The 16342-nt window shown below is 35.3% G+C and overlaps 1 protein-coding gene across 2 annotated transcripts in view; it reads left to right on the forward strand.

Annotated features, from left to right (window-relative positions):
* MMP16 (matrix metallopeptidase 16) overlaps positions 1-16342 on the forward strand; it is a 305079-nt gene that overhangs the window by 162986 nt on the left and 125751 nt on the right. For both annotated transcript variants that reach the window (XM_072803989.1, XM_072803988.1), the window contains exon 4: positions 2614-2918. In XM_072803989.1, coding sequence (XP_072660090.1) covers positions 2614-2918 — 305 coding nt within the window. The remainder of the gene's footprint in view (positions 1-2613; positions 2919-16342) is intronic.

Raw genomic sequence — 16342 nt, forward strand, 5'->3', positions numbered from 1 at the left:
AGGACAAAACCTATTGCAGTAACCTTGTTTCACATTTCCTATAACATCTGTTCAAATGAACAAATGTTTGATATTTTCACATTTTACATTCATCTACTTTACAGAACTAATGAAGCAAAATAATTCCAACAGTGTCATCTATAAAGAAAATGCATATATATTTCAGTAGAGTTTTGTTAGTAAAGGTCTCATTCCCTCAGAATTTACCATTTCTCTGAATGTCAAATTCTCACACTTTTAAAAATTATCCTAGAAGTAGTGTAGTAAACTTAACATCTCACTTACCGTTGTGAGACCTATATGTTTTTATTGAGAATTATAAGCCGGAATACCAGCTTCTTTTAACTTTCAATACACAATACAAATACCAAAATATTTAGGTTTTTTTCTTACTTTCATATTGAGGTGAAATAATGCTCTAATTTTGGAAAAGATCTATTACTGTATGAAAAAGTTAAAGGGAAAATACTCCATGATTAGTATGTAGAATAGTTATTAAATGATTGATATGGATTCAGTGCAGTTAAAGCTATGGAATCCTGACTTTACACAGTTACCTGGTAAGTCAGTTGACATATTTTTCCCTCACTACCAACTGTTCTGATGAATAAAGAGTTCGAAAAATTTCCACTTAATCAGTTTTATTATGTATGATTGTATAAGGCATGATCATTAACTAATTAACAATAACATTTATTAATTTTTTTAGGTAAAAGTTCCAAAATCTAGCAGCATAGAAGTTTAAAAGAATCTGGGAAATGGCATAATGAAAAAAACCTGATAAAGCCTTCAAAAAAATGAAATCAGTTGTCTTAGTAGAATGAAAAGTATGTTCACTATAACTATGTTTATAGAAAAGCAAAGCAAAAACATTTTAAAATAATTAGCTCTATTAAGTGTTTGAAGCATGTTATTCATCTTATAGCACTTTTTTGTTTTGCAAATATATGTTAATTTTGTACATCATGTATTAGAACTACTAAGACTAACAGTCCTATTATTCTTCATCTCACATACCTTTGTTCCTTTATTATTTCAATTATTAGTAAATACAAAATACATCTTACTGGCATAAAAATTCCTAAATTGGTTTCTTTGTACTTCATTCAGAACTCTAACTTTGAAGTGCACTCATGTATCTTTTAAAGATTTATTTACTTATTTGAGAGAAAGAGAGCGAGCACACAGCATGAGGGGCTGAAGGAAAGGAAGAGAAAATCTTAAGCAGACTTGGGGCTGAGTGAGGAGCCTGAGGTGGAGCTCACTCTCGTGACCCTGAGACCATAACCTGAGCAGAAAGGAGCTTATCTGACTGCATCACCCAGGCGCCCCTTATGTGTCTTGTATCTGTTAATGACATCACAAATATTGTGGTTAAGTATATTTTGGAAGTTAATCAGGGCATAGCTTTGAAAAACACAGTGATATGTTTACAGATCCAAATCATAATCCACATTTTTTCTTTTTTTGAGAAAGAGGGGAGGAGCAGAGGGAGAAGGCGAAATGCTTGCCTGGCTCATACTAAATGCTCAGTTAATACCGTTATTATTATTTCCGTATGATAGCTGCCTAAAATTTGTGATTATTGAGATATAGCTACAAATGAACTAAAAATATAATTTGTATTTTATTTTTCCATTGGAAAGTATATCTTAAATTTTTTCTATTTTGCTAAATAGCCTTAAATGCTAAAAAATAATTTTGAGTCCCTTTTATAAGTAATAGAGACACCATAATTTAAGTACTACTCCATCATTGCAAATTGTTTAGCTTCCAGTTCTCTTTTTTACTGCATTGTAATAACTATTCACCTGAATGTTATACTCTTTTTCATGTATTAAGGTTTTTTTTTTAGTGTGAATATATGGATTTATGGACGTAAGATTGTTGGCTGAAGTATCCACTTGATATTAGCCTGAAGAAAAATTAACTAAAAAATAAAAAAAAGAAAGAAAAATTAACTAAATAATGTTCAAGTTACATCTTTAAATTCCTATAATTGTTAAATTTTTCTATTAAAAATCATTCATTCACATTGCTTTTTGTAACTAGAAAGATTTAAGCATATCATAAGAAAACAATAGAACATAAGAAACTAATTAGTTAACGTTTTCCTTAAAAACTTTGTGTTTGCTGAATTGGTGTTTGTAGATAAAGAACAACATGAGGACATTACTTGGAAGTAACATGAGCGCACACAATGGTGTGCCCCTAAAAGTAAAGATAACAAGGAGGAAATTGGATTTTTAATTTCAGCTCCAGACTGTTGCACCTGTTTGATCACTTGGCAGAGCTGCCTTTCTGTGGTTGTTCAGGAGGCAAAGTGACTGATTGATCCAATCACACACCCCTGTTAACCCATTCTGCAGAGAACTTCTCATTTGTAGCCTTGATAGAGGAGTACTATACCTTTGAGAATTAAATGGCCCCAGTGTAGTGAAACCTAGATATAACGACGTGAGGCATTGATTAATTTCCTTCCTATTTAATGGAAGGCTGTTTTTCCAGTATTTTACTCACCTGGATAGATCGAAATCTGTAATAAGCCAACCTGTCATAAGTCAGAGAGTCTATGAGGAAGCCATACTGATTATGCTCTTCTCTGAATTTCAGTATAAAGAACGTAACTCCCAAGGTAGGAGACCCTGAAACCCGCAAAGCTATTCGCCGTGCCTTCGATGTGTGGCAGAATGTGACTCCTCTGACATTTGAAGAAGTTCCTTACAGCGAATTGGAAAATGGCAAACGTGACGTGGATATAACCATCATCTTCGCGTCTGGTTTTCATGGAGACAGTTCTCCCTTCGACGGAGAGGGAGGGTTTTTGGCACATGCCTACTTCCCTGGACCAGGAATTGGGGGAGATACTCATTTTGACTCCGATGAGCCATGGACACTAGGCAATCCTAATCACGATGGTAAGTGCATAGCCTTTTTTCGTTGCAGTTAGTTCTTTTTTTTTTTTTTTTTTTTTGTTTTTTTTTTTGTGTTGTTTTTTTTTTTTTTTCGTTGCAGTTAGTTCTGTTTTTATTTTTACTTTTGGAATGCTCAGATGATTTACTGATTTGCTGGCGTCTAAGGTGTTGATTCTAAGTTTGTTTTTAAAACGAGAAAGCACCTGGGAGGCTTTTTGATAACATTTTAGAATAGGAATTTGTATGGGTCAGTAGACAATACTCAGTTTTCATATGGTCTGTTGCTTAGAGATTAGAACTTTATTTTGTGTTCTGCACATAAAGTGAATTTTGTTTTCTATAAAATGTCACATAAAAGACTTCATCGTACTTTAAGTCATGGAACATGCTCAAGGAGACTCTGCTGTTTTTTTCTAAACTATATTGCAGTGTTTCTACTTGAGACTTAACCTGATTGACATTTGTGGTATAGCTTCTGCCGACTTTTCCTGTTCTTTTCTTTTCTATTGTCACCTTTCTAGTTTGTAAAATATTGCTCCTTTTCTTTCATCCTTATTTCCATTTTCTTAGTCTCCCAATATGATATGACTACATAATTTATTATTTTTATATTATCTTTATTTTTATCAGAAAACACTTCTTGTATTCACTTCAGCAGCACATACACTAAAAAAAAAAAAAACACTTTTTGCAAATCTATTCAGACAAATCTATCAGGTTTCTAAGCCGTATAATTATTCTGATATGCAAAAATAAATTTAAACAACTTGATAACTAAAAGAATAGTTACCTCATATAAGAAACATGTGTTACTTCCTAGACAACAATCCATACTTCAGTTTTATGTTTAAAAAAATTTCACATAATTATAGGATCCTAGAGTTAGAAGATTTCTAAGCAGCCACCTCTTGCAATTCTTGTAATCAAGACTTAATTTTTTTTTAATTTTTATTTATTTATGATAGTCACACAGAGAGAGACAGAGAGAGAGAGACAGAGACATAGAGGGAGAAGCAGGATCCATGCACCGGGAACGCGACGTGGGATTCGATCCCGGGTCTCCGGGATCGCGCCCTGGGCCAAAGGCAGGCGCTAAACCACTGCGCCACCCAGGGATCCCAAGACTTAAATATTTTTCTTCCTCATCGTAGTAGAATGTTGAAAATACAGCATGTATTGTTTTAATGACAGCTGATCAGCTAATAAAACTCTCAATTCCTCCTTGATGAGTTAAATCCAGCCATCAAATTAAGCTTTGTTAGTTCATCAGAAAGTTTAGTTGGCTGGATAAGTATAATAGCCTTGCATTGTGAGAATGCATAGAGTTCAAACATATTATGGTTAGAATGAAATAAACTGAGTTAAACTTAAAAGAACACCAATTTTCAAAAAAGGAAAATATAATAAGTAACTGTTCCTGTTTTTCAAAAGAAGATAAAATATCTAGTATTAAATAAAATGGCCTTTTGCATTGTTATTAATAGATATATTGACTATTAAATTATGACTTCATTTTTTAAGAGCTAATTTGGAGACAAATGGCAAGTATGTTGGGAGATTTCACTATATAGTAGTGGAATGAAAACCAAAAACTCTGAAGTTCAATTCCTGGCCAACTGATCATTAGCTCAAGAAGCCTCTACCATGCTGTATACTTATTTTCTCTATATATGTTGTATTGCAAGGCTGGAACATTGCAAGTAGAGGTACTTACTATTTAGACATGTTTAACCTATTCTATGCCTTAGCATCCAATAATAAAATATCTGCCATCTGATAGGCCCACACAGGTTTGATACATAAATTATTTAAAATTAAATGTGTTTATCTTATTAAAAAAAATTATTATTAAGTGGGCTCCACACCTAGCATGGTGCTTGAATTCATGACCCTGAGATAAAGAGCTGAGGTCAAGAGTCAGATGCTCAACTGACACAGCCATCTAAGCGCCCCTATTTTATTTTTTTAATAAATTTTACTTGTTTATTTGAGAGAAAGAGCACAAGCAGGAGAGAGGAGCAGAGAGAAAAGGAGAAGCAGACTCCTTGCTAAACAGGGAGCCTGATGCAGGGCTCGATCCCAGGGTCCTGAGAGTGTGACTTGAGCCAAAGGCAGATGCTTACCTGACTGAGCCACCCAGGCGCCCCACCCTCATCTTATTTTTATCAAAATTACTTAGGCATTCTGATGAAGTAGTTCAGACATCTTTAAGTCAATTGTTAATATAAATGTTTGCATTCTAAGTGATTGAGGAGAAGAGCACTTATAATGGTAGAATTTTGCTGATGGAGGCAACACTGCATTTGCTTCTGTGAAAAGACTTCTAAAATTCTAAACAGAGAAAATTATAGTTTATTCCAGTAATTATAATTCCAAATCATATTTTATTCTAATAATAGATCTGATTGTTAAGGCTACTTTAAATCTGTAGCTTTGAAGTCGTGTTAATTTGGGTGATGGTGCCTATCAAATGGCCTATATTATCTTTCAAAATATTGAAATCCTTAAGAAAGCTGCACAGATTTTTTTAGATGTATTTTCTATTAGTTGCATTTTTTAGTCATCAGCAAGTACTTTCTGAATATAAAAAACTTTAAGAAAAAATATTTAGGAACATTTGAGATGACATAGGAAATGAGAATGTTTAAATGTGATTGGTGTTATGAACGCTCGTGTGTTTGCAGGACTTAAGAGGTTTTCCAGGAATATGTATGTGGAATAGAATTGAAATAGAACATATGAACTAAAGATATGCAATCATGTCAATGGGCTTTTGACTCAGATTATGTATTAATACATTTGATTACCTCCTACTTTACACTGTAGAAGTATAATGTTTGTACATGGGCATACTATTAAACAAAACAAATTGTTTAATATCTAGTATTTCATTTGTAAGAAAATATTTCTTTACTGATCTTATAAACATATCTTTTACTTTCGAGTGAGCTTAAAGAAAATGACTACAAAATAATAGGGTTTCAGAATTGTAGGGGATTAGAGAGAAGTTAACTGTCTGTTCAAGATGTAATACCACAGAGATTTACTGCTTAATTGAAATTCAGACTTTTAACTAGCAACAGCAGGGCAGCGAGGGTGGTGTCATGCTGAAGTATTGATCATTTATCAAAAGAACAGCCTCTGGCTTTGCTGTGGTCCTGGAGAATGTGGGGGAGAATGAATGCATTTGTACATCCTAGTTTCTGACTGTCTGTAAGGTAATCTTTTTGTATTACATATGTATATATATATACAAGGGACAATCCTGACACCTTCCTTGATAAACTTTTTCTTTTCTTTGCTCCAGTCCTGAAATGCCCCAAGCTTACTTAACTGAAAAATGCTCTTTCTTCCCTAGTCACAGCTCTTAAGCACCTAGAAAACAGAGCAGCTTGATAATTTAGCAAAAATGCAAATGAAAGAGCCTCTTGATAAGTACCCAGCTCATTTTCCACAGCATATTGCTCAGCTAATGAAGGCAATTTGAATTCTATCTACCTCAAAAGAGATAAACAGTGTCTTAGGTTGCCAGTAACCTTTAATTCATTGTTATCCACTTTCCTATCAATTTGCTTTTAGTCATGATACCTTTCAAAAACTCAAGCGAAAACCCATTAAGTAAATTACACAATAATTACATTAAAATAAATAAATAAATACACCACACACACACACACACACAAACACACACACACACACACACACACTCCCCTACCTAGTAAAAATAATGCTACTTTCTCCAAGAGGTGTCCCCCCACCACATGGAGTGGATAAGCAAAGCATGTCCATAATAATTCTAAATAGAAAATGTTACTGTAGTATGTGGTCTTTGAAAAGTGTACATGCCTGAATGTGAGTTGGAAAATTTTACTCTAGCAAAATGTTAAGATTCATTTTGAGCATCGTTACTGTATTGTTTCCTTGGCGACAGTCTATAAAGTTTAAATGGCACTATCAATGCAAGCACAAACTTACCACAAAGTTTCTTCCTAATTACACAGGTATGTACCGTAGTAATAGAATTTCAAACTGATCGTCTCTAAGCAAAAAGGGGTACCTACTAAAATATTATCTAAAACTACAACAGAGAAATATCTAGAGGCGAGTCTTACTGGACCGTGTAGTTGCGATTCTGTTAACAAGAAAAATGCATTGCATTGTCTGTGTTTATTATCAGAAAAGTCAGTGCCTGAAGTGAGAAGATGGTCAGGAGGTGCACAGGGCTGTTGTGGCCATCTGTCTAAAAACCACGGAGAGAGAAATGATGATAAAAATTTTAGCAAGATGCCCAGACCCTGAAATCTGTTGCATCGCTGTGATGGTTCATGTCTACTTGACTGGACTAAAGGGTACATGTATAGCTAATAGAATAGGATTTCTGGATGTGCCTATGAGGGTGTTTCTGGAAGAGATTAGCGTTTGAGTCAGTAGACTGAGTAAGGAAGATCCTCCCTCACCATTGCGGGCAGGCATCATCCAATCCATTGAGGGCCCAAATAGGAAAAAAAAAAAAGAGGAAGGGGGAATTTTCTGTCTCTTCTTGAGCTAAGGTATACACCTTTTCCTGCCCTTAGACACCAGAACTCGCGGCTCTTGGGTTTTCAGTTTCTGACTGGATTATACCATTGGCTTTCCAGGTTCTCCATCTTGCAGATGTCAGATCCTGAGACTTCTCAGCCTCCATAACCTTTTGAGCTAATTCGTATAACAAATCTCTTCTTCTATATCTGTATATATCCTGTTGGTTCTGTTTCTCTGGAGAATCCTGGCTAACATGACCATTAAATGTGAAGCAGTCAGATTCTGCATATAAGCCAACTCATTCTTCAAATAAGCCTAGTTTCAGTTAAAAATCTTCAGGATGTGATGCCTGAGTCAATGGACTTGATTTATGTCAACTGGGGAGGGTTAACTTTCTGGAGGAGATATTTTGTCGTTGGCACACTAGAGGTGTGCTGGTGCCAAAAAGTAAGCTTAGGCCTTAACCAGCTGTGTGCCATCTCCCAGCTTTTTCTGCTCATTCTGCAACTGTAACTGCTATCTAATATTTTTCTGATGCTTACAGGATTTTGACTTTGATCTTTGAGGACAGGAAAAGTTGGATGCCAAACAGATATTTACCAAGAGGCCTGGAAGTGCTAAATAGTCTGCAGGCAGAGTGTCCAGATCAATCTTTCATGTACTTCCTGAAGATAAGGGAATGACTTGATATAACTAGGCAGCCAAGGACCTTAACCCATCTTTAAAACCAGAGTACTCATTGAGATTTTAAGATCTAAAAATATTAGCTCCCTTCCACATAGTTCTTACCTTACCATGTTTTACCCAAACTTGGAAGCTCGCTCTCGCAAATTGACTTGGCTTTCAAAACTATAATAGAGGTATTTTTTGAAATATGTGAGTGTTTTTGAAAGCATGACTTCTTTCCTTCTGACTTCTTTCCTGGAATAAACTTAATTTCACTGAGTTTATTTTATTTCAGTACACGGGTGACTTTAATACGCTTGAGTTTTTCAAAATCTCTCAATTACATTGCTTCACATGATTACTATGCAGCGTCTACTTATTTATTAGATCTGTGTGTGCCGTTAGAGAAAAGCAAATGAATTGGGATCATCACACTCAATACGTTTCCTTCTATCAGATTTAATGAAATAAATAGATGGATCATGAACACTAAAATATACAGAATATAGAAGTCTTAATAAATGAAACCAATAAGACCAGAGATTTCAGTGGCTTAACACACTAGAGTTTTCTTTTTGCTCATGTGGTAGGGGGGCAGAGGACTATCCACTCACTCCGTCTGAGACCCAGAAAACTTGAGGTCAGCTATCAGCAACACATGATTTCCAGAGTTGACTTGAGCATTAACGTCCAGACAATGGCTGGGAGAACTGAGATAGATTTGCTCACGGAGTGGTGTTATGTGCCAGACCTGCAAGTGGCAAATAATATTCCTGACAAGTTCCACTAACTAGAATTCAATTCCATGGCCACACCTAATCTCAAAAAAGGTTGAAGAAAGGTGATGGGTTTGATGAGCAACTAGTCGGTGTCTGCTTCCTACCAATACGTTAGGAAGTAAAAACAATATTAGTTTGACATTGAGATACACTCTGCATCTGTGAATTGGTTTTTTAACCATAATTTGCCTTAATACAGGTTTTGACCTATTGACCATTATTTAGCTTCTGTTATTCCTTTCCCTATATAGTATATTTGTAGGAATTTTCTTTGAAATTCATCTTCATATAGGTTACTTATCTTAAACTTAGGTGGTCATCGACAAGGCAAAATGTAGTAGAAATTTCAAATTTAGCCATTAGTTTAGCAATATAAAAAATTAATGTCTGAGTTTTTGAGAAAATCCAATTGTTAAAATTAATAGTTTTATAGTTGTTATTGTCTAAATTATTAAGTTAAGTAATTAATCTCCACCTTAGTTTTGTGCAATTACTTTTTGCAGAATTACAGCCATACCATTACAAAACCTGGCCTAGTAGGCATATTACCACTTTAATAATTTCCTTTCAGTTTAAGCACAACAAAACTTTCTACTTAATTATTCTCACATTTAATTTATAATGTGATTCTTTATTTGAAATCAAATGTTGCCATAACTCACCTCCTCCCCAGTGTATTGATTGCAAATCAGGGAAGCAGCAGAAATAGCTCTTGATGCAATCCACAGTGGAAATCGCAGTTTGTCATTGATTTAATGCATCAGAGAACAAGACCACTATGGGCTTCGAGGAAGGTTGCACCTCTCTTGGCTATAATAGTTGCATGTGTACTGAGACATGGAAATTGACCTAAGATCATGGGAAATCAAGAACCCAAGAAAATAAGGAAATCAAGAAGTAATTAAAAACTTCTTGGGGCAGCTAGGTGGCTCAGTCAGTTGAGCATCTGTCTCTTGATTTTGGCTCAGATCATGATCTCAGGGTTGGGAGATTGAGCCCAGTGTGGAGCTTGCTTGGGATTCTCTCTTTCCCTCTGCCCTTCCCCCCTCCCTCATCCTGCACCTGCTCTCTCTCTCTCTCTCTCTCTCTCTCTGTCTCTGTCTCTCTCTCTCAAAAAAGACACAAAAACAAGAAAACCCTCACCTCTCTGCTGGTTTATCATCAGTCTCGTTCCAAAGGTCATAAAGCCAAATTTAACTGAGCGTTTTAGCATGTCTCAGATACTATTTTAAATTCATTGTATGTTCTTAATTCATTTATTCCTCACCACAAACTTATAAAGTAGTTAGTGGAATTGCTTCCAGGAAGTTAGCAATTGCAGAAGAATTGCACAGAAAGTTTGGTAACTGGCCAAAGATTACCTAGTTGGTAACAACAAAATGAAAACATTAAAACAATACTAAAGAACTAGAGAAAGGGAGGATCTGTTTGAAGACTCAGGAGAAAAGCCTATCCCTGAAAATGTTTTATCAAGTGAACCAAAACAACAATATTGGAAACAACTCTGAATACCCCTAAAGGCTGTCTATGGAACAGGAAAAGAAAAACCTATTAATACTGTAAAAATGTAGTCTGTCGTGTGGAAGGAAATCTTGGTAAGTATTTTGAGAAGAGCATGATGAGATCAAAGGATGTGAAATTCAGGGATAGATAGAGAAGACCTGGGAGGTAGCTCCACTTTAAGAATTATGGATTCTCCCAAGAGAGGGGAGAGTGGGAAATTCACGCAAAAGCAACCTGTAAACACATAATAGCAAAATGTCTTGTTCTAAAATAAGAGAGATAATAATAAATGCAATTCAAGGTCATTGCATTCATTGCAAAATTTACAAAATCAGATCCATAAATAAATCTATCCTACAAGTAAACAAAAAGATTCTATCAAGCATGGCACTATTTATCTCATTTGAGGTAGACAGATTTCAAAAATTGTGGGAGTTCTGTGTACATCAATGGCATCATCTCTGGCCTCTGTCCATAAAAGCCAGTAGAAACCCCAACTATAATCAACCAAATATTTCTTCCAACCAAAAATGTCTCATCTTTGTCAACTGTCCACTTGGGGCAAAATCACCCTTGCCCGAGAACCACTGGTCTAGATGACAGGATAAATGCAGAAATAGTAGTAAGAGCTAAAATGAGGAAGGTTGGTGTTTATCTAATTTGTTGAAATTATTTAGTGACATGTTAATGAGATTGATTTCTCTTATGGCCCATAATAATTCACTAAACTCTTTTGAACCAGGGTATAAAATGATCATACCCATGATTTAGGAAATTTTATTCAGGTTGCAGAATATAAAGTATCTCAGAAGGAGGGAGATAGGAAGAGCTGAGTATGCATCTGTTCAGGATTAATTTCTCTATTGCAATTGTGCAGCCTCTTTTCGGTATTATCTCCTATACCTATATCATTTAAGTCAAAATATGTATTAGAGAATTACAGAATATTAAAAATGGGATAGTACAAAAAAGTAAAAGAAAATAAAAATGGGATAGTGTTTGAAAACACATTACAGGCAAAGGTAGATTTTATTAAAATGAGAACGTGTAATTTTATGTAAGGAACAATTATATGTAAGGAACAATTTAATTTTTAACTGCAAACTTTGGCTTTTCCAAATGTAAAAATTCTGGTGATTCCATCCAATCCAAGAGCAAGAGCCTTTGGTTACTTCTTTGTGGCAATTCTAGTTCAAATTCATTAAAGTCATTATTTACAGTTGTTTTTTTTTTTTAATTCTGATCAGAATCTCAAACTATGCCTTGAATACATTTAATTTTAAATTTGCTCCCACATAAAAGTAAATATTTGTTTCTGCTTGAACACTGAGGTATTCAATTTCAGAGTTAGAAAAGTCATCTCAAGTAGCATATTATTATGTAAAAATTTTCAGAATAATAACTTATCTCCTATTTACTGCAGCTTATTTTTACACATATGAAATGGGACTTCATTCTAAGATTATTCCTTATTATATTAATCTGTAGTTTGTAAAAAATGCCCAGGCTAAATTCCCTTTTCTCTGTTTTTTATTTAATCTCAAGTTTTTAAGCCAAACATTATCAGTTTTTTTTTTCTATTTTATAGCATAAGTTTTCAAATTGTGTGTGTGTGTGAGGGGTACATTCAGACTATTTTCTTAGAGCAAAATTGGCGCTTTGTTAGAACTTTCCTCCACTTGCCAAGATTTACTTTTTTAGAGACACCTTATCCTTTTAATTTTATTATTAAATGATGCATATTGGATAAAATAAGAGATCCAGAAAACTGATACTCATTTAGTTCTAGTAGATCTACTCATCTAGGACAGTGCCAAAGAAGGAAATACTAACAAGAAAATACATGTTTATGGCGTATTAAACACATTTTTACGATTACATGTTAAACAAGTGGCAAATAACCCCAGTTTAAAATAAAAGTTTTTTTTTTTTTTTACCTAATAAAACTTTTCATTAGAGTCCTGTTCGAGAATGATTTTATCAACAAAAATTTTAGCGAGATGAGTGGTATTAATGTTTTCTACCTAACAGAAACATACAGAGGAAATGTTCGCTTCTCTTTTGCAATTTATTTCTTTGCAGGGTGATCCCGAAAAATTAAATTCGTTGTAACATTGAAACCTTTACACTTCCAACCTAATTCCCTTGACTTAACAGATAACCATGCATCTTATATTGAAATCGGTTTGTGTAATTTTATTCACACTTCTCCTTTCTCCCTCTTCTTTGAGTTTTACTCCTTGTTTCTTACTGAATTTCTGCCCCTGGGGAAAAATGGCTACATTTTATGTCCACCACCCCCTCCAACATGAAGCCCTACTCAGTCCTCAACACCCTGGCCTTTGGGGTGCCTGGGTGGCTCAGTAGGTTAAGAGTGGGACTCCGTTGCTGTTCAGTTCATGATCTCAGGGTGGTGATAGCCATCCCGAGTCGGGTCAGGCCCTGCACTGGGCATGGAGCCTGCTTGAGATCTTCTTCCTCCCTCTCCCTCTGCCCCCCGCCCCCCCCCCAAAACAAACAAAAAAGACCCTTCCTTTATTTAATCAGCCTACTGCTCTTTGTCCTAATCAGTTCCTCCTTTACTTGTAACTTCTTGGTCCACAAAATATATAGCACATTTTCTTTACTATTTTAAAAATAGTGAATTCTTATGAATTAAATGAAATCAAAACTAGAAATAGGTATATCTTACTAAATCAATTTCCAGACAGAATAGATCATACATTTTTCATTTGCTTAATATATTTAAAATAATCATTTCAGTCAAATAATAGAAGGACTTCAAGTAGAACTCTTTGCACTTCAGCCTGAGGTCAGTTGGCCCAAGTCACCAGGAGGAAATCAGAGAATCTTTCAGGAAGTTTTCAGAAAGAGTTCCCTTTACCTATGTTATTATCAACTCATGTGAGTCAAGTCAGACTAACCTAACTCCCCCTGATTTATGTTCAACTCTGATAATATCCATTCCTAAATATTATCTCTTTGATACTGGGGACTGGGGGAGGTTTTGGGTCCTGAGACCTCAGCCACCACACCAGCTGGTGCCAGGTTCTTGACTTCATCATGAGAAAGAATTCAAGGACGAGTCAGAGTAAAGTATAGCAGCAGAATCTTTATTGCAAAACAAAAGTACACACTCCAAAGGGAAGGGAGTGCGGGCACACTCGGAGGATCTGGGTCAGGAAGGGTAGATGAGGTGGGGGGTGCTTTCATCTTTTATGGGCAGTTATAATCAAGGGGTGGAATATACATGTGATAGGATTCTAAAAACTAGGCAGAGATTTCCAGGAACTCCAATGTCATTGCACATGCTCTATGCAAGGTACCCTGCACAGCACAGTCTGATTTTTCTCTGGCACATGTACTCTGAATGTGCGATTGGTCCTCTGGCGCCTCTGGTGGAAGGATCATCTGCCACCATTTGTCAGCTAACAGGGTCGTTGTGCGCACACCTGCTGTGGGCTCCACCGACAGGATGCTTATGGCCCTGAGAAAACACAGAGCTAGCCCAGGGTTTAGTCAGTTGTCAAACCTTCTGTCAGTTGTCAGACTCCGTTCTCCCTCTTTTGTTCTCATGCAATTACCCAGCCTTTTCCTAGTCTGCCTGCCTCATCTCCAAGTCAAGACAGATGCATATATAATGATACGAAGAAGGCTATCAGTATCATCACACCCTTTCCTCATGTTGAATGTTCTGTTCATCTCTATTCAGGACCCCAGGAGTTTATACTTAGAATATATGCATGACCTTTGGTGTCAGTAGATCATCTCAAATGATAAGGTTCAAAATAGCGTATCTTAAATAAAGAACTCTTCATCATTTTTTTTGGAAGCAGCTTTAACTTTTTCTTTATTTTCATGGCACTGATCTAGGAGCAACCACACTTCCTCCTCCAAGGGTCCTAGTGACATTGACTTACCTAGATTGTTTTCATTTAAGATGATGCAGTCGGCTTCCTGCTTTGCTGTTCTTAGATTTGACTCAGTGGGTTCCATCAAATCCTTTCGTCTTCATAAGTATTAATATAAGCATATACCCGCTCTGCAATAGCTATATACCTGTGTATCTTACACATAAAGAGCAAAATGCTTATTAACCTTCAGATAAAGAAAGACTATAGTTCTCAATGCCCATATCATGGCTGTTAACAATAGACCAATTAAGGTATCATTTCTACCATGTTTAGCGATCTCTTAAACTTAACTAAGCTTTTCTTTCTCTATTTCTAATACAGGCAGAGGATGGTGGCTAAAAAGGTTATAACAACTATTGGAACATATTAAACATGTCAGTACACCTACTTCAATGCCTGGCACATAATAAATATCAAAATAAATACCAAAACAATAGTTTCCTTCCTGATAGCGACAGTGTTGACTGCATATTTGATTTACTGTTGAACCCATAATTTCTAATAACTCTTTAGCTGTGATATCGCTTATAATATGATTAATCGTGTGTATGAATTCCTAGCATGACATTTAATAAAATCCAGAAGTTAGAAAGAAAATAATTGAAGTCATCTTCAACACTTCCACTCAAAGACAACCATTGCAAGGTCTTAGAGATTTAATATCCTAATGTATTGATTTCTAAGTGAAGTAGATGTAAACCTGGACAGATATATATACAATTATTATATTATACATGATTTTAAAGTATTTAGTTTTCACTATACATTAATTGCCCTTACTTTTCCTAAACTCACTAAAACGTCTTCAATATAGCCCAGTATCCTGCTGTATAAATTGAATATAATTTATAGAGATTATACCAATGGACAGAAATTAAGGTTATTTTCAATTTTAGCTGTTCGTTACAATGAACATGTTTTTGCATACATTTTTGCTGACACTAGCTATTGATTTATTTTTCCTAGTTATTTCTCAGGAACAGACACATAATTATTTGGCCAAGAAAACAAACTTTTTAAAAGAACTTGATATGTTATGAGGTTCTTTTTAAAATGCAGAACCAGTTTACACTTCTACCAGTAGTTCAATACAGCCTATTAAAGATGAGCACAACAATAACTATGATACAGTGGTAAAAATAATAATAAAAGGCAAATAATATTAGTATGTTCTAGTTGTTAAACACTGTTAGGTGCTGTAGATGAATTTTCCTTTAGTCCTCACTGCAGCTCTGTTACGTAGATTCCGCTCTCGTCCCAGCAATACAGATGGGGAAAGTGAAATACAAAGGGTTAAGTGATGTGTCCAATGTCATAGTTTATAGGTGGGGATCCAGGCCATTTGCCCACATAGGATAACTGCACAGCATGCAAATTCAAGCCCCCAAAGCTACCTACCTGACTGTATGTTACAGTTACAGTCTATTGACAGTCTACAGTCTGCCAATTTTCATCTTGACCAATTTGAATAGATGAGAGTTTAATTTCACTCATTTACATATTTTGTTAATTTATTGGAACATATATGTTAACTGATTGGCACATATATTTGTATGTTACTCACTTGTATGTGTTTTGTGAGTGTTCCCTAGCTTTTTCTCACCCTTGTTTTCTTGGACTATTCTACTAAATGATTTTCATTAATTTGTTGGAGTCTTTCAGTAGAAAGGATATTGATCGTTTATCTCATTTTCTCCCACTTGCTCATTTTTAGGAAGTAGGAAAGAGCAAAACTGCCTTCTTTCATGAAGAAGAATAAGGAGGCTACTACCTCTATTTGGCTTGCCTATGGGAAATGTCCTTCCTTTATTTGGGTACCAGGTGGACAGTCATAGGTTATTTCTCTATTGTTGTACTACATTTTTTCTGTTTCATCACAGATATTTTATTGATAACTTGGATGAGGCCGGTGTTACTATTTGATCTCAGTGATATTTTAACTTTGGTGACTTTTCAAATGGTACATCCTTTTGTCTTTTGGAGTCTAAAAATTCCCCCTATTGTAATAGGCAACATTTCCTCATTTCTTCAAGAATAGAATGTG

The sequence above is a fragment of the Canis lupus genome, chromosome 28, assembly GCF_048164855.1.
Source record: "Canis lupus baileyi chromosome 28, mCanLup2.hap1, whole genome shotgun sequence".
NCBI classification, from domain to species: Eukaryota; Metazoa; Chordata; class Mammalia; order Carnivora; family Canidae; genus Canis; species Canis lupus.